Source organism: Sesamum indicum, linkage group LG5 (assembly GCF_000512975.1).
Source record: "Sesamum indicum cultivar Zhongzhi No. 13 linkage group LG5, S_indicum_v1.0, whole genome shotgun sequence".
NCBI classification, from domain to species: Eukaryota; Viridiplantae; Streptophyta; class Magnoliopsida; order Lamiales; family Pedaliaceae; genus Sesamum; species Sesamum indicum.
The window spans coordinates 1,875,865-1,896,126 of record NC_026149.1 but is presented as its reverse complement, the minus strand read 5'-3'; the positions used below and the strand labels follow the sequence as shown (position 1 = coordinate 1,896,126).

General features: G+C 36.4%; 4 protein-coding genes across 7 annotated transcripts; 3 read left to right on the top strand and 1 right to left on the bottom strand.

Annotated features, from left to right (window-relative positions):
• LOC105161644 (pumilio homolog 5) lies at positions 348-7,636 on the top strand. 4 transcript variants are annotated; one of them, XM_011079398.2, is made up of 11 exons: positions 360-714; positions 2,162-2,825; positions 3,164-4,235; positions 4,470-4,536; positions 4,618-4,759; positions 4,866-4,973; positions 6,055-6,267; positions 6,377-6,487; positions 6,727-6,921; positions 7,027-7,198; positions 7,298-7,636. In XM_011079398.2, the coding sequence occupies exons 2-11, from the start codon at positions 2,211-2,213 to the stop codon at positions 7,357-7,359; spliced, it is 2,757 nt and encodes a 918-aa protein (XP_011077700.1). In that variant the 5' UTR covers positions 360-714; positions 2,162-2,210; the 3' UTR covers positions 7,360-7,636. The 4 variants fall into 4 exon arrangements, with proteins under 4 accessions (XP_011077697.1, XP_011077700.1, XP_011077696.1 ...); XM_011079395.2 differs by having other exon boundaries at positions 348-493; positions 3,164-4,536; XM_011079394.2 differs by having other exon boundaries at positions 3,164-4,536.
• On the top strand, positions 9,754-11,641 carry LOC105161645 (cytochrome P450 71A1-like). The gene is made up of 2 exons (XM_011079399.2): positions 9,754-10,780; positions 10,889-11,641. Exons 1-2 carry the CDS (start codon positions 9,896-9,898, stop codon positions 11,507-11,509), a joined length of 1,506 nt encoding a protein of 501 aa, XP_011077701.1. The 5' UTR covers positions 9,754-9,895; the 3' UTR covers positions 11,510-11,641.
• On the bottom strand, positions 12,979-13,980 carry LOC105161643 (60S acidic ribosomal protein P3). Its single transcript, XM_011079393.2, has 2 exons — positions 13,698-13,980; positions 12,979-13,313 (listed from the first exon to the last, which is right to left on the bottom strand). Exons 1-2 carry the CDS (start codon positions 13,893-13,895, stop codon positions 13,149-13,151), a joined length of 363 nt encoding a protein of 120 aa, XP_011077695.1. The 5' UTR covers positions 13,896-13,980; the 3' UTR covers positions 12,979-13,148.
• LOC105161642 (cytochrome P450 83B1-like) lies at positions 15,797-17,670 on the top strand. The gene is made up of 2 exons (XM_011079391.2): positions 15,797-16,803; positions 16,913-17,670. Exons 1-2 carry the CDS (start codon positions 15,883-15,885, stop codon positions 17,525-17,527), a joined length of 1,536 nt encoding a protein of 511 aa, XP_011077693.1. The 5' UTR covers positions 15,797-15,882; the 3' UTR covers positions 17,528-17,670.

Sequence of the window (20,262 nt, the reverse complement as noted above, 5' to 3'; positions counted from 1 at the left end):
AGTTTGTGTCATTTTTTAAATACTAGTAACATGGAATACCCGCTACAGTTTATGAATATGCATATTTTTTTAATATATAAAATCAAATATTGAATCAATTATTTTATAATAGTAACATTTTTATTTTATGAGTGTATTTTAATTTATAATAAATTGCAAAGTAATTATTACTTAAAAATAAAATATAAAAAAACAAGTAAAGGGAAAATGCAAACTGAAACAGTATAATATAAACTATAGGAAGAATAAAATAGTGGGATTAACAAGAATGATGGTTGACGGACAAAGGTCTTTTTGGTAATTTGGCTCTCAACCATCTCGTTCATTGAAAAGAGAGTACCTTCTATGTCAGCACTGTACACTTGTCTATTCTTCCCATTTACGGCAGCATTGGTCCTCAATCCCAGACAACACTTGTACGCTACAGTTGCTCATAATTCTTTCTACACATGTACACAGTCGGTCCGTCTGCCTCAATCCACACCCACTGGAGGTAGCACTTTTTGGCTTTCTATAGCAAAAACCTGAATTTGTTCTGTCTGCTACCTGCCTTAAACTAGTCAAGAACAAGCCCCACATCGCCTTATTCTTATAAAATAACCTACACCACCTCCCCACCCCACCAAGCATCTAACACTTTTTTTCTTTATGTTGTCCACTGCTTGTGAAAGAGAATCAGGACTGCTATGTAGCAACTAGCAGAGGAGTATCTGTGTAAGATTGTTTTTGGAATTTCTTTGACTGTTGGTGGTGATAAAATGAACAAGACATGTTGTTTGTTCTCCATTTTTCTTGTTATTTTGATCTGATGTTTTGAATACATGTAGTATTTGTTTTCTGTTGCTGAGAATTGCACGAAAGGTTGAAGCTTTTTGGAGGTTTGCCCTGTTGTTTGCTGCTGGTTTAGAACTAGTCAACAGTTGACTTTGTTTACAGTGTTCTTTTATCAATTCCTTGTTGGTTAGTTGCGTAGTTTTAGTGGTTTTTTGCCTCTGTTGAAGTGGGGTTGTTTGCTGCAAGTTTCTAATTGAGAGGGATTTGATATTAGTTTTGTGTGTTTGATGATTAATTGAAATTTTTGGAGATGAATGTAGTAAGTGTAAAGATGGATTTATTTCCACTTGGGTGGGCGGAGTTATTTTCTTTATACATTATCTGCATTGAAAGATGAATAATGAATTGGTCTTCTTTTGCTACTAAGTGACTAATAGATGGACGGAGACGTGTCGAAAGATATGAGATTTAGTTGTGGATTTCAAATTATGCAGGGTGGTTATCTTGTTATTAGTGGTGTGGGCAGGAGCGAACACTTTCTGGGGAACGGGTCCATACATAATCTTTTCGGATGTACCTTGTTATGTCTACCTTAGGTTAATAATGCTTATGTGATTGAAAATTGGGCTTATAAGAGCCTTAACAAGATCCAGGCTTCAATTGAAAACTTATGCATATTACTCAATTATATCGAGAATTGCTTGCTGAGTTCTCTTTTCTCTAAGTGCTCCTGGATTCAAGTGTGCTTGTGTGTTCATTGAGGGGATGGTCTTTATTACACTAGAACACGGCATGATAGGAGGCATTGCAATCTTTGACTTTCTTAATATATTTGATGCTCTTCCAATGGTATTTACTCCATATGGAAGTTTTTGTACATAGCTGTTGATTAAAGGAGAGCTAAGTCTTGGGAATTGCCTAAGGTATTAAGGGTGAAGCAAAAGACCAAATGAGTTTTTGATGCATATGTGTTTTTGTTACTGTTAGCAGTCTGCTTTGATAACATTTAGACTTAATTAAGAGACAGAAAAGTGCTTCCCTCGACCTGATAAGCTGTGAATTTATGAACTTATGCATACATTAGAAAGTGGTTTCTCAGCTACGCCAGAAATCAATTCATTGGAGATACCTCATTGAGAAGAAATTTTTTGTAGATTTTCATTAACATTTGGATACTCAGCCTGAACAAATACCATTTACAGCATCCTATAAATAATTTAAGAAAATGTAATCTGAGCCTCCCAACAATTTCCCATTTTGATTTCACTTAATAACCAAATAAATATACTTTCAGCTCATTTTATTTTTCATGAACATTATTTAAACACCCATTTTTCTTGACTCATTAGTTAAATATGGATGAAACTTATTACTCCATGGTTCTCAGGAGAATACTTGTGTGCTTGTGAGCATAAAAAGAGGTAAGAATCTAAACTATGATGGCAACAGAAAGCCCCATTAGGATATTGGAAGGGACAGAAAAATGGTCGCACCTTAAGCAGTCTACAACATATGGGCCATCGTCTTCCAAGATCAGCTTTGAAGATCTGGGTTTGTTTGTCAAAGATCAAAGGTTGGAAAGCCTTGAGAAGGATGTGATGCCAAGCCGGAGTGGAAGTGCACCCCCAAGCATGGAAGGTTCTGTCGAAGCAGTTGACCACATAGTTTCCCAGAGGAAATCCACTTTGAGTCCTAGCTTGCTATATCCAAACATCTCTGCTAGTAATCGTGAGACTGAGCTGCAATTTCTTGCTGATCCATCATCATCGTCATACCATGGATCCAATATATTTTCGGACCGAAGGCTTGGTGGGCCTCACAAATCAATGGAGAATTTGCCTCTATTTCTGCCTAGTGGTAGTACTGGCAGTGATTGGAAAATAACTCCTTATGCTAAATTTGTGGATGCCACTGTGCAATTGCCTTGGAATAGTCTTCCAGCTCATGAGGAAGAGTCTGAGGAGGATGGATCATCTGAACAGAGTGCGTCTTTGTCTTTTGATAAAGCTGCTTTGCCGGTTTACTATGGTGGTTTATTGGACTCAATGCAGGTAAAATATGTGTGCTGTAAAGAAGGTAACTTGTTTTACATATGAGTTTAGTTTCATTTTTATAGTAATATATTCCTGCATGTGTTGACATCCTCTCTATTGGAAGGATGTCAAGTCAGTGTCCAGCCTTTTCCTTCAGTATTTCTACCATAGGTTAAAATAACCTAGCTCCGGCCTGTTCTTGCTTCTCTGAAGATTTAAGTTGGATTCTTCCAAGATTTTATAATTTTTTGATGTGCCGCCGCTAGTGTTTGCTGTATTTTGATTCCCTAACAGCATATCAAAACTATATGTTTGTTACGCAATATTTGCTGTAAACTAAAAGCATTATGTTGCAGGAAACTTCCCAACTTGCTTCATCACCTACATATGATCGGAGTCACTCCTTGGGCTATAAACCTGGGGAAGAGACAGTAGTTTCTGATGTTGAACCTCATAGCCTGGATAATATCTCTATTAGCATATCAACTGCTCGTACTAATGCTCCCACCTCAGATTGTATTAAGAAAGCCTCAGCACTTGATGGCCCCAGGGATACAGTAGTTAGGTCAGCTGTACACGAAAGAGACTTCAATGCTATAAATGCCAATGCGCAGGATAATATCCCGACTGCAGGATCCCATGTTGAAGCTGGAAGGAGTGTTAATGGAACTCGTCCTTCTAATTCCAATACTAATAAATTTCACAAGAAAGAGCAACTTTCCCCTCAAAATAACATGCCGCAACAGCAAACACCTCGACATGAAAGCAACCCTTATCGAGTTCAGGTCTCTTACTCACAAACGATAAATCCAGAACTGAGTCATTTGTACAGTAGCTCGAACCAATTTCCTTATAGATCTTTAAGTGTTTCAAGGGCAGAGGTTCAACCAATTCTCCAGTCATCTGGATTCTCACCTCCACTTTATGCCACAGAATCTGCTTTTGTGACTTCACCGTCTCCATTTTATCCATATCTGCAGCCACCGGGCTTCTTCGCTCCACAATATAGCATGGATGGATATGCATACAACTCTGCGTTTCTGCCTTCCTATCTGCCTGGGTTTCCCTCTCAAGGTGCTGGTGCTATGGCATTTGACAGTGCCTCCTTTCCCATTTCTGGAGTTTCAGATGGAGGAAATCTACATGCATATAATATGCAAAATCTACAGAAATTTTGTGGTCAAGTGGGAGTCCCTGTGCAACCTTCATTCTCCGATTTATTGCATATGCAGTTTTTCCGGCCAGCTGTACAAGATCTTTATGGTACCTGTGGTCATTTTAGTCATCAGATACGAGGAGATGGTGCTGTTTTGAACCAAGTGAATTCTCACGCCTCACAGAAAGGGGCAAACCTCGTTGGTCTGTCGAATGACCATAAACCTCAACATTCAGCTGCTGCAGGTTGCAACACTTATGATCCCCAAACAGGTAATATATCAAGTCACTATTCTTTTGGAAGCCCAACCAGTGTTGGTCCTTCAGTGCAATTTCCTCCTGCATCTGCTGCTAATCGAATAGTGCAAGCAAAACCTGTGGGGGGAACCAATTCTCCCAGAGGGAGATATAATATCGGTCATTCTCACTCTAGTGGTAACCCTAGCAAAGCTTATAGACACCAAAGTCAGAACTGGAGTAATATGAATCCGTATTCTTTTCTTGAAGAGTTGAAATTGGGTAAAGGTCAAAGATTAGAGCTATCCGATATAGCCGGACATATTTGTGAATTCAGGCAAGTTTGTTGACCCTTTCTCTTTTCTTTCTTCAATATTATTCCATGGGAACAGTGATTATTTTCTAAATTCGACTTCAGCGCGGACCAACATGGAAGTAGATTCATTCAGCAGAAGTTGGAAACTTGTAGCGTCGAAGAGAAAGCTTCTGTTTTTAAGGAAGTTATTCCGAATGCTTCCAAACTAATGACTGATGTTTTTGGTAACTATGTCATTCAGAAGGTGCTCTCAAATTTTTTTTCCTTTTAGTTAATGCTTCTTGTTTACCAATTCACCAATTTATATAATTTCATATTTTTCTTTATTTCATGTCATGAATATGGCTCAGCTTTTTGAGTATGGTAGCTCAGAGGAACGGGAGGAGCTTGCAAATCAACTGGAAGGTCAAATTTTGCCATTGAGTTTGCAGATGTACGGGTGCCGTGTAGTCCAAAAGGTCAATATCTAGCCTTGAGTGTAATTGCTCTCCATTATGTAGTTGCAATTGTATGTGTTGAGAGCTTCAAAGCATTGTTGCTTTCATATTTCCAGTATCGGTGCTTCATTCTCATATTCTATTTTTCTGGCATTCTTTTGTCTAACTCTCTTCCCCTTGATCACGTTGTAGTGCTGCTAACCCACACAGGTTTTTTTTTTCTTGCTTTTCTTTTTTGTCCCTGGTGGGGGTTGGTGGGTTTCCAGGGGTTCTTGGAGCTCCAAAGTAATGAACCTGCATATGTTGGTACAAGGATGAAAACTATTCATGGAAATAGGATCCAAAATTTATATTGGCTTCATGCTTCATGTAGTGAGTAGACCTTCGGCTCCATCCTTTTTGAAGCAGTAACTCTGAATTTCAAATGTTTGATTAGTTATTATTGCTATGATGAGCTAAGTTCTACACTGGCCATGCTTCCTGTAGAGAACATGCGTATAAAGTCTTCAAATTGCAGTGTGACATAGGACTGGGGAGAGGTCACAGACCCCTTCATACATATAATAATAAGATTGAGGAAGGAGACAGATTTCGCCCTCTGATCCCTTGCATGAACAAACCCCATTTGGAGAAACAAAAAAAGGAAACTTTCTCATGCTCATGTGGTTGTATCAGCGTCCAGGTTAAGAAAAGTACTCTATGATTAGAAACTTCCAGTGAACAAGAGTTGGAAATATTCATGCCATGCTATGATCTGCATATATGATGAAAAATGGCTGGCTCTTGTTAACAAGAAAAAGAAAATGAAAGGGGAAAAAAAGAGCTGGCTGGAGTCCATTGTAAAATCAAAACAAATCAAAAATTGAGTGGGTTAGAAAGGGGTTTTTGTCATTTCAGGCCAATTCTCCCCCAACACAAAAGTTTCGTCAACACTCCCAATGCTTGATGCTGAGTGAAGCCTTAGGATATTCTATTATAAGTAGATTCTTTCTCTATGTTATTTCTCCTTTCTTGTAATTTGCCCCACATAATCTTTCTTTTGCTATATACCAACACGAAAAAAGTATTTCTTACCTCTCATTTTTTTAAATTTCTTCTATAGGCTGTTGAAGTTATTGATATAGAACAAAAAGCAAGGCTTGTCAGGGAGCTGGACGGACATGTAATGAGATGTGTCCGTGATCAAAATGGAAATCACGTTATACAAAAATGCATTGAGAGTATCCCCACAGACAAAATTCATTTCATAATTTCTTCTTTTCGTGGTCAAGTAGCAACACTTTCAACGCATCCTTATGGTTGTCGTGTCATACAGGTATTCACGTCTAAAGTAGGAGATAAGATCTTTATTTTTCCATGATTTGGTTTCAGTTCCTTTGTTTCTGTTATGCTTGAAATATTCTTTTGTTTGGGGTGTCTTGAAGAGGGCCCTGGAGCATTGCAAAGATAAATCACAGACGCAGTTCATAGTGGATGAGATTTTGGATTCAGTTTACTCCCTTTCTCAGGACCAGTATGGTAACTATGTCGCACAGGTAAGTTTCTTTTTTCTTCTTTTAGTTTTTGTTTTATGCTGTCTCTCCATTTCCATTTTCGGCTTCATCCTTTCTTTCTTTATCCAACCCTTTTATACTATTGGTTCTTTATTTCTTATTATCTACTATAAGGACTGATTTTAACTATGTAGCGGTACATGGAGAAGCAAAAGTGCTTTAAATGTGTGGTTGTTGCAAGGTAATTCTTGGATGCTAATCCTCATTTCGACAATTGGCAGCATGTATTAGAGATGGGTAAGCCCGGCGAAAGGAGTGAAATCATTGAGAAATTATCTGGATCTATAGCAGAACTGTGCTTGCACAAGTTTGCATCAAATGTTGTCGAAAGGTGTCTGGAGTATAGTGATTCTACTTCAAGAACCATACTGATAAAGGAGATTATCGGTCATGGTGATAACGATGATAATTTATTGGTACGTCCCCTGAAGTTCAAAACTATTCATTAATATCTTAAGTGGGTGTTTATTTGCTACTTTTACTCTATTCATCTGATATCTCTCTGCTGATGTTCACTTTAGATTATGATGAAAGACCAATACGCCAATTATGTCATACAGAAGATTTTACAAGTATGTAGCAGCGATCAGCAGGACATGTTGCTTGGTCTAATAAGAAACCATCTTACTGTGTTAAAGAAGTACACATACGGGAAGCACATCGTTGCTCGATTCGAAGAGCTATACGGTGAAGGTCAGCTCTTGTTTTTCATACATGTTTAAGATTTTTCTTTTCCCCCTCCCCAACAAAGTTATATGCAGTTCTTGGATACGATTCCTCTTCTTCATGAAGCCATTTCAATGCTGTCCAGAAATTCAAACGTCAGAATCGTAGGGCCGGGATGTCGACAGTGAAGCAGCTGGTATTGCTGTGACTTCACAAAAGGGCATTGAATTCCTGAAAGCTATTCAGCAAAAGTATTTAATACCAAACGATTGGGGCCCAATTTATATGATCAGAATTCGACTTCCAGAACTTCTATTGTAGATTACTTGCGCATGTAAAGCTTAGGCAATGTACTAGGTAGAACGTTCTTCTGTACCATCTGTACATATAAGGCTGTCGGATCCACCTGGACGTTGTTGACGCTTCTATGCATACACTTCTTTGCTTTGGTTTTACTATTATTCACTCAGCATGGGGCTAAGGTTGCGTTGGAACGATGATTCGAATTTGTCTAAGGATTTGAAATGAATAGACTCCATATTTATTTGATTTTAAATCCACACATTGGAAATTTTTTATTTGGATTTATAAGGGTATCGTTCAAGAATTTCAAATTCATTTGGCTGACATTCTTGAGTGGAGTTTAATTCTAATTATGGATTTTAAGTGCATCATAATTAGACTTAAAATCTAATGAATTTGACGAAGAATTTAAAATTTATTAATTTATTTATAACTCAAACGAATCCCTAATTTTAAAAAGGTCGAAACTCAAAATATTATGTTTGTCCGAAGAATCCAACGCTAGTAACTCTCAAAGAGCTGATGACACCGCGATTGGATTGTGTAGAACAAAAATGGTGTCTGAAATTAAATCATAAAATAAATGTAGTAATCTTGGTACGCGATTGATCATTTTTTTTAATGATATGCAAATTATATAATAAATATATTATTTTTATTATATAATAAAATTAGAACGGATCAGATTTAATTTGAATTAGAATTTACAGTTAAATCAGGAGTAAAATTTTTGTTTACAAAATCCAACATGTACTACTCTCTGACAACGAGAAAGAATATGATTGGCTAATGAAAGGGTGAAGGACATCAAGAGCCGCATCTCTTGGGGGGCCTTCTCCACCTGTCTGAAAATGAAATTGTCAGACTTTTTGTTCCTGTAGTTGTCGACATTTAAAACGTGGTAATATTTGTGTTCATATTTGCTCAGGATAGAAAGACAAAAGGAAAAAAGAAAGCATAAAACTGGACCATTCTATATGAGTTGGATTAGACATTCTCAGTCTCTACGTATATTCAGCTACTTTTATGTCTGGTGCCCTTTAATTTGGTACGTTCTCCTACCCTAAGTCACAGAGATGTCGTCTCAATAATGGTCTTTACATCCATCCAATATTTTAAGACTCAAACCATTATCTAATCGAAAAATTAATTGAATTATGGGTTATTGATTTGACTGTTGGGTCAATTTTGATCGGATCAATAATGTCATATTTAATATTTTAAAAATAATATTAAATAATATTAATATACTTTAAGAATTTTTTTTAATAAAAAATCACTATTTTTTTTTATTACTAGTTCAATAGGATATAGAATATAATAAAACAAATTTTAAAAAACTTATAAAAGATCAAGTACGAGAAATAATACTATATATTTTTAAATTTAACAAAAAATCACATACAATAAATTATCAGAAATAATCTAACAGAAATAGCAAAATTGGACTGAGAAGATAAATCAGGATTTATACTTGGAAATAATATAAAATTATTAAATTTAACAGAAATTATCCCAATTTTAATAGAAATAATGCACATTTTAAAAAATAATCTATTATCCTTCAAAAAAATAACATAAAATTAAGGTACTTAATAATACAAATTCTAAAAGAGAACTTAAAGATTTTATCATGTATCTACACTTAATTGTTAATGCGATTGGTTTAATAAACCCAATATCGGGTTACACGGTTCACTGATTAAACCACTGGATCAAACAATTTTCATAAAAAAACAAAAGTTTTTTATATCCTTCAATATTTGTATTTCAATCGACCCGTTTTGTGGCCTAATTGACAATTCGAAAAGTCCGATCATCCAAGCCGAGTTGGGTTTTAAAATCTTGCATTCACGAAACTTGAACTAGACGAGGACGCGAAACTAATTTCTAGCTTACCAGCTTTATATGATATGTGAAGGACATTTTGATGCACATGAATTATAAAAAGTAGAAGTCGGTAATTAATACGAAGGCTTAGATCCTTAAGGAAAATTTTTGTTCGAACCAGGTTTGGTATGACCAAATCAATCTTATTATGTGATTTATTATTTTTTTAAACTATATATCAATCACAAGATAAATATATATATTTCACTTGCTATATTATTGTTTAAGTTCGATCGAATCACGTCTGAACTAAAATTTCCCCAAATGTAAATCTAAAGTCTGGACCATTATCAATAGGGTGCAATTCACGTGATAATTGAATTTCTACCATAAATCAATATCTTATCTTATATACTCATTCGAGATGTATAAAATCACACGTGTAACCACAGAAATTGCTCTCGCTGTAAATAAAACACGCCACCAGGCCCTGAAATGTTATTAGATCATTTCATTTTGAGAACTTGGTTTGCAGTTCTTGAACACTTAGTATAAAGATATATATGCACATCAGCATCCAGCACCTGAAGAATGATCCTTCTTCTGCTGGCAGCAGTAATCTTGCCTGTGGCAATTCTCTTCTTCTCCAACAGGCTTAGAAGACATCAAAAATCTCCATATCCGCCAGGCCCTCCAGCTCTCCCCTTCATTGGAAACCTGCACCAGTTCGACACTTCAACTCCTCATATATATCTATGGCGACTGTCAAAGAAATACGGCCCCGTCATGTTCATGAAGATTGGCTCAAAGCCGGTGCTCGTCGTTTCTTCACCAAGAATCGCCAAAGAAGCACTGAAAACTCACGACCTCATGTTTAGCAGCAGGCCGAGGGTTCTTGGGCTGTACACGTTATCATACAACTCCTCCGATGTTGCCTTCGCGCCTTACAGCGACTCCTGGAGGGAACTGAGAAAGATATGTGTTCTTCACCTCCTGAGCAGCAAACAGGTCCAGTCGTTCCGGCCTGTCCGTGAAGATGAAGTGATTCGCATGATCAGGAACCTGTCTGTCAGAGCGAGTTCAGGTGAAGTTGCTAATTTGAGTTTGATAGTGGTGACTCTGACAAGCACCTTGATCTGTAGAACTGCTTTTGGCAAGACGCGTGATGAAGGATCGGGATCAGAACGGAGGTTTGATGAGCTTATGATTGAGGCTCAGGCCATGCAGGGCGGATTCTTTCTGTCTGATTACATACCGTCACTTGGTTGGGTGGATAAACTGACAGGAATGATTTCCAGGCTCGAAAAGACTTATAAAGACTTGGATGAATTCTACCAAGAACTCATCGACGAGCACCTGGATTCGAACAGGCCAAAACCAGCGAATCCAGATATCCTGGATTTGTTAATCCGGCTAAAAGAAGAAAACTTGTGTTCCATCGAGCTCACCTGGAATCATATAAAAGCAATACTCATGGTCAGTAATCATCTTCAGTCTTTCATATCAGCACTGCTATCAGCATAATTTCTAACTCGTATCATCGGTTCTTGATTTTTTCCGTTTTTCGTGTTCTTTTAAGTACAGAATATATTCATTGCCGGAACAGACACTGGAGCAGCAGCGATAATCTGGGCCATGACGGCTCTAATCAAGAATCCGACAACAATGAAGAAGGTGCAAAGAGAAATCAGAGAAGCGATCGGGGAAAAAGGTAAAGTAACCGAAGACGATTTGCCTAAACTTTCATATCTAAATGCAGTGATCAAGGAGACATTGAGACTGTACCCGCCAACTCCACTCCTCCTGCCTAGAGAAACACTGGAGAAGTGCAACATAGAGGGTTACATCATCCCACCTAAAACTTTAGTCTACATAAATGCATGGGCTATTGCAAGAGACCCCGAGTACTGGGACTGTCCGGACGAGTTTGTGCCTGAGAGGTTCTTGAATACCAAAGTTGACATCATAGGACAAGATTTTCAGGTGATTCCATTCGGAGCTGGCCGGAGGGGTTGCCCTGGAATCTGGATGGGGCTTGCAACGGTGGAGCTAGCGCTCGCCAATCTTCTCTACACATTCGACTGGGAGTTGCCTGCTGGGATGAAGAGGGAGGATATTGATACTGCAGTGTTGCCTGGACTCACCATGCACAAGAAAAATCCACTTTGCCTTGTGCCTAAGCAGATTAAAGGCACAAGTACATAATTGTCAAAGTTACAGGACCGAATGTATTTTTTATCACATATACTGCGTTTGACTGCGTCTGATATGTGTATTGTAATAGAATGGACTTGTTTTAGGGGCTGGAGTTACTGGTGTTTGAGTTCGTGTTTGGCATCTTGTGGTACATGAATCAAATCCGATGTCATTAGTTGAAGAATTTCATCCAGTCAGGTACTAGATTAAGTGATTATATTGATACGTATTGAATTTATTTGCTTGAATAATTCTACAATTATTGTAATAAAAACTTGAATTGTGAAAGTACATATTCATAGTAACAAGCCCGAACAGAGTAAATAATTTCAAATACTACTTTTTCTTATTTCAGTTTTTAAATATTCAGATTTGGAAAAAGACATAAAAGTAAGAAGGGTAATTATCTTATAGTATTACATTTTCTTTTTCTATTTTATTTTGATTAGGCTAATCAAATAATATAAGGTCTAGAAAATATGAAAAACGATAAATGATCTATAAAAGGAAAAGAAAGACAACACAGTTCATTTTCATGCTTAATGCAGCTGTTCAGTAGCTAAGCAAACGAAGAATGTGTCCAAGAATTTTGAGGTTGGTTTTTGGAGTATGCTCGTAGAGTTGTTATCTGTATTTTCTCGATGTTTTCGTTCAATTGGTAAATGTTGTTTAAGGCATGGAATTAAGACTTTATCTGATCAAATTTTAAATCAAGTAACTATAATTAGGGCAGAGTACTAGTAAATTATAAACAAATAACCTAGAGTTTTGAACCAGCATTGCAGCGAAGTACAATAACCTGGATTGCAAGTGCAGCTTCAAATGCTAATACAATTCAAATTTCACTAGAATTCTCACATGAAAGCAACATTCGAATTGATAAGCACTCAAGTTAATGTTTTCAACACTCAAACATTAATTATATATCTAAACCTTGGAACTGCACCTGCTGCTCACAAGAACAATACAAGGTTTCACTAATCAATTGAGTTACAAGCACCATCCCAGTAAGTGTCCAAGCTCATAAGGGACGCACAAGCAAGTATAGCATTATGATTGTCAGGAAAACTCGAGCAATAGAGATTGTCAGACCCCATTACCAAATGAATAGTATACAAGCTTAACCTCAAATAATGCACATTTCTTGAGCTGTTGCTCAAGGTTTGGTTTTTAAACTAAAAACTAGAGTGCCCCACTCGTACAAATTACAGTGCATCACTATTAGCAATGGTATTATCATATCTAACTGACCCAAATTATATATCAATTCATACAAGAACTTATCCATGTTATAGATATTGCAATTCTGATCCTAAAAATCTCAATCAAACCTACAGTAGTCACAAATACTACTTTTTGTATCCTATTGTAACATAATCCAAAGTAGACGCTCCCAGTTATATGTCCAACTCCACAAACATGGAGTCGCAGTTCTCATAAGAGCAAGCCTAACTCCAGAAAAAGATCAAAAGCCCATGTGAATTTTGAACATCAATATTGCAGTCATTATGCAGCACACTCGGAGGCAATTCATGGGAACTGTAAACTCAAAACCCGAACTTCAATAATATCAAAACTTTAGTTTTACCAACGTATCAACATTGGGAGCCGAACAACAATAATAGTATATAACTCGTAAATGATGAACCTAATCAAAGAGTGAGAATCCCATGTCATCATCACTCTCCTCCTTCTCTTCCTTCTTCTCCTCAGCTGGAGGTGCTTCCGCAGCTGCACCACCACCAGAAGCCGCAGGTGCAGCGGCTCCACCTCCAACACCAGCACCACCACCGCCACCACCACCAATAATCACCTGCATTGGTTCACAATTAAAAAGTTAATAATGAAACTACACCACTACAGCTGAATATAAGAAAATCTTCAACCTATTCCCGCACCATACAGTATTAGAATGACAAAAACAAATAATCAATCACGAAAACATATACTAACTCAAACGCAACATTGTCCCCTTTTCCTCACACAAGCTAAAATAGAATATTTAAACATTTTCACGTAACTACAGAAGGAAAACATACAAACAAAATCACAAATCGCAGACATTAATGAGACCTATAACAACCAATTCATGAAATTCACCAAAACTTTACAACAAAGAAAAAAACATAGTGAAAAATAAATTTCAACAACAACATAGATCAAACTAAATAAAGTCCAAATAAGGAAAACAAAAAACCTGAAAAACCGCAGATGAAGGAGTGACATAGGCGAAGGAAGACTGAACGGCGCCAGAGGAGTCGGCTGAGAGAGCAGCTTGAACGAGCTTGCGCTGGAGTTCGAAAGTGGAGTCGGCTGAAGCCTCTAGATCTCCGTTTAGCTGCTTGGCTGACCAGTCGTCGCCGGATCCTCTACACACAAACGTAAATACTCCCATTTCGATTGGTTGGCGTTAATCACTTGAGAGGGAGGGAGCTGCTCTGGAGAAATACAAGGGCCAGAACCAAGCCCTAGGATTTAGGGTTTTTACACTATGCACCGGAGGCCCCAAAAGACATGTCTGCCCTTATAATTTCCATGCATTTATAATTGAGGGATAATTACACTTTTCTTCCTGATTTAGTGTAATTACATATAAACTTCTATAATTTAAAAAATTATATCTAGTATTTTTAATACTTACTACTGTCTAATAAATAGGTCCATTCGTTAGTTAATATTCACTAAATTTGGTAATATTAATAAAAAAATTGAATAAAAATTGATATTTAGTCTCGATTGACTTATTACTGACTTATTGCAGATCAAATAATTTTTTTCAACTAAATTACCCTTAATCCCTCAAATTCATTAATGCATGAAGACTTATGAGGGTAATTTGGTCATAAAAAATTTATTTGACTTGCAATAAATTAGTACTAAGTCAATCAGAGATAAATAAAAAAAATTCTAATTTTTTTTATTAATATTAATAAATTCAGTAAATTTCAACTAATAAAAGAACTTATTTATTAGACGAAAGCAAACATCAACAATGTTAGATATAACATTTCAAATTATAAAAATTTATGTGTAATTGCATAAAATCTAAGAAGAGGGATTAATTATTCCAAAAATTTATTTGGAGTTGTTATAAAAAAGTATAACTCGGATTGATTCAATTTTATCATATTAAATTGATTAATGTTACAACTATTAATATATATATATATATATATATATACTTATTATGCTATTGACTTTTTCTTTTTTCTTTTTTTGTATAAAATGTAAATTAATTGATGGCCATTATAATTGATACCCCTAAAAACCAAATGGTCCAGGAAAAAGATGGAGAAGGCGCGACCCAAGACTCCTAACAATATTTGGGGTCCAAGTACGGTTGGGCCCAAGTTCATAAGCCTCAAGAGGTGATCAGGCGACACCCATACCAGGCCCAACTCAGAATATTCTTATCCAAACTCAAACCACATTACTCATAAAATAAGAATAATACACTTGTCATGTGATTGGTCATTTTTTTGTAAACAGTACACCATTTACATTATAAATGTATCTCACTTGGTGTATAATTAGTTTAAGTCCAACCAAATTTGATTTAGATTAGAATTTCTGAACTAACCTTGGGGTAAAATTTTTGTTCACTAAATCCAATATGTACTGCTATAGCATATGTTGAACTGATAATGACTGGACACTCCAATAATTTGAGGTCCAATCATTGACAGTGCGCGTGAGTGGGTGAAAAGAAAAAAGAAAACGAAGAAGAGGTGAAAAATGAAAAGGAAAAGTCATTTTCAAGTACGAGATGATTAGCAAATGAAGAGTCGGTGGTGACATTTGTACATGTTTTTTTTTTCTTTTTTCATGTGCAGATGTTTGAAAATGAAATTGTCAGAACTTTTGTTTAATAGGAAGTAATATTTGTGATTCATATTTGTTCAGGACAGAAAGATAGAAAGAAAAAAGAAAGCATCAAACTGAGTCATTCTATATGAGTTAGATTAGACATTCTCAGGCTCTACGCATATTCAGCTACTCGTACAAAAACAGTACAAATGTAGGATGCATTTTAAATATTTTGGCCAGCCTCGCAAATACCACGACCAACGACTGTTGCATTGTCATGATCAATCACTATTTGATACGACTATTTTGTTTGTAATTATAGCAATTAATTATGGTTAAATTGTATTTTTTATATAGTGATGGGATGCATTACAAATGATATTTGAATTTTCTACCATAAATCAATATCTTATCTGATATAACGCTTGAGATGTACAAATCACGTGTAACTACAGAAATTGCTCTCACTAGTCACTATAAATAAAACACACCACCAGCACCAGGCCCTCAAATGTTATTATAACCTTTCATCCTGTGAATTTTGTTTCCAGTTCTTTGAAACCTAGCATAAGCATATGCACATCAGCATCCACCACCTCAACAACACAAGAATGATCCTTCTACTCCTGGCAGTAGTAATCTTGCCTGTGGCAATTCTCTTCTTCTCCAACAGGCGAAGAAGACTGCGAAAATCTCCATATCCGCCAGGCCCTCCACCTCTCCCCTTCATTGGGAACCTGCACCAGTTCGACATTTCAACTCCTCATATATATCTATGGCGACTGTCAAAGAGATATGGCCCCATCATGTCCATGAAGATCGGCTCTAAGCCAGTACTCGTCGTTTCTTCACCAAGAATCGCCAAAGAAGTACTGAAAACTCACGACCTAGTGTTTAGCAGCAGGCCGAGGGTTCTCGGGCAGTACACGTTATCATACAACTGCTCCGATGTTGCCTTCGCGCCTTACAGCGACTCCTGGAGGGAACTGAGAAAGATATGTGTTCTTCACCTCCTGAGCAGCAAACAGGTCCAGTCGTTCCGGCCTGTCCGTGAAGATGAAGTGTTTCGCATGATCAGGAACCTGTCTGTCAGGGCGAGTTCAGGTGAAGTTGCTAATTTGAGTTTGATAATGGTGACTCTGACAAGCACCTTGATCTGTAGGACTGCTTTTGGCAAGACAAGGGATGAAGGATCGGGATCACAACGGAGGTTTGATGAGCTTATGATTGAGTCTCAGGCCATGCAGGGCGGATTCTTTCTATCTGATTACATACCGTCACTCGGTTGGGTGGATAAACTGAGAGGAATGATTTCCAGGCTCGAAAAGATTTACAAAGACTTGGATGAATTCTACCAAGAACTCATCGACGAGCACCTAAACCCGAACAGGCCAAAACCAGCGAATCCAGATATACTGGATTTGTTAATCCAACTAAAAGAAGAGAACTTGTGTTCGATCAAGCTCACCTGGAATCATATAAAAGCAATACTCATGGTCAGTAATCATCTTCAATCTTTCATATCAGCACTGCTATCAGCATAATTTCTTAACTTGTATCATCGATTCTTGATTTTATTCATTTTTCGTGTTCGTTTAAGTACAGGATATATTCGTTGCTGGAACAGACACTGGCGCAGCAGCGATAATCTGGGCCATGACAGCCCTAATCAAGAATCCGACAACAATGAAGAAGCTGCAAAGAGAAATCAGAGAAGCGATCGGGGAAAAAGGTAAAGTAACCGAAGACGATCTGCCTAAACTTTCATATCTAAACGCAGTGATCAAGGAGACATTGAGACTGTACCCTCCAGCCCCACTCCTCCTGCCTAGAGAAACACTGGAGAAGTGCAACCTAGAGGGGTACATCATCCCACCTAAAACTGTAGTCTACATAAATGCATGGGCTATTGCAAGAGACCCCGAGTACTGGGATCGTCCGGACGAGTTTGTGCCTGAGAGGTTCTTGAATACCAAAGTTGACATCATAGGACAAGATTTTCAGGTGATTCCATTCGGAGCTGGCCGGAGGGGGTGCCCTGGGATCTCTATGGGGCTTGCAACGGTGGAGCTAGCGCTCGCCAATCTTCTCTACACGTTCGACTGGGAGTTGCCTGCCGGGATGAAGAGGGAGGATATTGATACTGCAGTGTTGCCTGGAATTACCATGCACAAGAAAAATCCACTTTGCCTTGTCCCTAAGCAGATTATACGTATTTGATCACGTATACTGCTTTTGACTCCATCCCATTTGTGTAATAAAATGGACTTGTTTTAGGGTCCCAAGTTACTGATGTTTTAGCCAGTTTCTGGCATCTTATGTTAGATGAATCAAATTTGATCTATCATTGGTTCCTTGTTGTCTGTTCAAGAATTTTCACCTAGTCTGGTACTAAATTAAGTGGTTATACCGATACGGATTAAATCTTCTATTTCAAATTGCGTTTCATCTTTTATTTTAACTAATATGTACACATCACACATCTACAGAAAATACGTTATTTATTTTATTAAGAAAAATTATGTATACGTTAAATAAAATAAAAAATATAATAAAATTTAAAATAAAAGAATTCAATTCAAAAATGATGACTGTGTACAAAGATATTTCTTGAGAGCTCAAAATGACAGACTGGGCTGTGAATGTTCAATGATGTTATTGTGAGTTTATATCAAATCTTGTCAATGAACAGTGTCTTGATAAAAATAGATGTTAATTTGTGGTATTTATAGAGGGTTGATAGTATCAGTGTATGGTGAAGTATATGTATTCATAATGGAATTTGACTTTTATATCCTTGTGAGTATTTTAATATTACTGTTATATGCATCCTTCATTAATTAATATTTCAATTAATAATAGTGGTGATTTTTGTGATTAGTGTCCCCACTGAAAAAGCAAACTCAGACAAGTATGTTTGGCAGTTTCTTGGTGCAAAGGAGTGGTCGACACTCCACTCTTACATTAGATAGTAACTCTTTGGATCCAAATCAATCTCCCTTTTGGAGTGAAAAATCAGAATGGATCTAAAAATGTAGATTTACTTGAGATTTTCTTATGGCAATTATTAGTTTCTTATCCAGGACGTCATTTCTAATCAACTGTGTTACATGTACTGCTGAGAGAGTGTTTGCAACGGTCTAAAGCGACAGATTTAATATATATATATATAGAGAGTGATTTAATATTATTATACTTTTTATGAGTATAAAATAATTATATAAAAATATTGAATAATGGGTAAATTTTAAAAATGTATGTTTTTTTTTTTTTTCTGCTCATTTTTCGTCTAAATCATCACTAAGGGGTAAGTGTAATCAACGAATTTTTTTAAAGATGTAAGTGTAATTTCAAAACTTATTTGAAGAAAAGTATAATTTCACATTTTCAGATGGGACTAAAATTTCAAGGGAGATAAGTACAAATAAATAACTTATAAGTTGTAATTTTCAAAAAATAGATATATTCGTTATTAAGAGACTGAGACATTTGTTATTCGTAAATTTCAACCCATCCCTCATTGTCATAGTAATAGTTATAAAATTTATTATATCATTATATGTATTTAATTTGCAACAATTGTCATAGTAATTTAAATTTTTTATGAATTTAAATATTTTTATTTATCAAATTAATTAATTAGTTTTGATAAGGGTAAGTTAAGTTGGTGGCTTCGCCACTATTGACGTGGCACTTGTGCAGGGACATACAGTTTTCAAGCGCGGCATCGTCTGGACTCTTCCTTTGATTTTGCGGAAGACGCGTGGATATCTCTATCCCCAGCCAATCCAAAAGCGGTCTTTATCCTTCGCAGGCCTCCCCTTGTAGAAAGCCGTCTCACTCCCAGAGAAGACTTGCATACAAGCAATTTGAGCACTCAGTCTCGGAGCGCTAATCATCTTTTTTGTAAATATCCATTCTAAAATTTGCATAATCGAGGCCCAAAATTCTCGAGCTGGACCTTATGAAATGGGTACGAACTAAAATTTATTTTTTTTAAAGAAAATTAATTGCCTTCTCTTATTGTGATGGGCTGGATTCAAAAGTAAATTGGCCCGGATACAATTGAGACACCAATATGAATTGGTGAGAAATTGGACCATTACAAGATTAGATGGGAAATAAAGAACACATTTGTACATGGCCCTCTTTTGTTTCCCCCCTTCTTTAAGCTATTTTCTGGACTAAATGTTGTTGGTGTCACATGAAACAAGAAATCAGTTTTGAATTTTTAAAAATGTATTTTTTTTTAAATTATGTTTTAGTGAATATAAGTCTAAAGTTTAAAGACTAACAAACATGAAAATGTTGTACATAATATCACGAATTTAAAAAGGTGTACATATAATTAGAATAATACTGAAGAAAAGGGGAGGCTGAAATTGTTCCTGAAAAAGGCAAGTGGCAGTTTGATGGTCAAAAAGTGTAATTGTGAAGTCAAGTTTGGGTATCAAATGGGATCAAAATCACCAAATCCAAAGGGAATAAACAAAGGGTGAAGAGAGTCCAAGTCCAGGTCCAGCCACATATGCCCATATATTATTTGGCTATATCCACTTCAAAAGTCAGAATTCAACTTCATTCCTTCCTTCTCTTTATACATAATAATATGGATTCTATTCCCATTATAGACAACTTCACCATTCTTTGGAACCAATCACAAATCTCTTTTATGTAATAATGCAGTCATGCTGATGCTACTACACCCGATCCGGGTTGGATGGATGGCTAACATATAAATTAATTTTTAAAATTAACGTATATGTGTTATTCATTCATACACTTAATACACAAAGCACTGAATGTAGCATACATTTAATTGTAACCACTAATACAAAAATTAAATAGAGAACATTTTACATCAATAGTTGGACCTATATTATAATAATAAACAAAATCTCTATTATTTGACATTTTTATATCCAATTCATGTAAGGACAATCCACGTGTGCATG

Bases quoted from the DNA above. Each gene is read 5' to 3' on its own strand.
- LOC105161644 (XM_011079395.2), top strand. From the start codon at position 2,211: ATGATGGCAACAGAAAGCCCCATTAGGATATTGGAAGGGACAGAAAAA. The intron at 4,760-4,865 runs GTGCTCTCAAAT...AATATGGCTCAG, and splicing joins GTAACTATGTCATTCAGAAG to CTTTTTGAGTATGGTAGCTC. The intron at 6,268-6,376 runs GTATTCACGTCT...GGTGTCTTGAAG, and splicing joins ATGGTTGTCGTGTCATACAG to AGGGCCCTGGAGCATTGCAA.
- LOC105161645 (XM_011079399.2), top strand. From the start codon at position 9,896: ATGATCCTTCTTCTGCTGGCAGCAGTAATCTTGCCTGTGGCAATTCTC. The intron at 10,781-10,888 runs GTCAGTAATCAT...TTTTAAGTACAG, and splicing joins ATATAAAAGCAATACTCATG to AATATATTCATTGCCGGAAC.
- LOC105161643 (XM_011079393.2), bottom strand. From the start codon at position 13,895: ATGGGAGTATTTACGTTTGTGTGTAGAGGATCCGGCGACGACTGGTCA. The intron at 13,314-13,697 runs GTTTTTTGTTTT...GAACCAATGCAG, and splicing joins CTTCATCTGCGGTTTTTCAG to GTGATTATTGGTGGTGGTGG.
- LOC105161642 (XM_011079391.2), top strand. From the start codon at position 15,883: ATGCACATCAGCATCCACCACCTCAACAACACAAGAATGATCCTTCTA. The intron at 16,804-16,912 runs GTCAGTAATCAT...GTTTAAGTACAG, and splicing joins ATATAAAAGCAATACTCATG to GATATATTCGTTGCTGGAAC.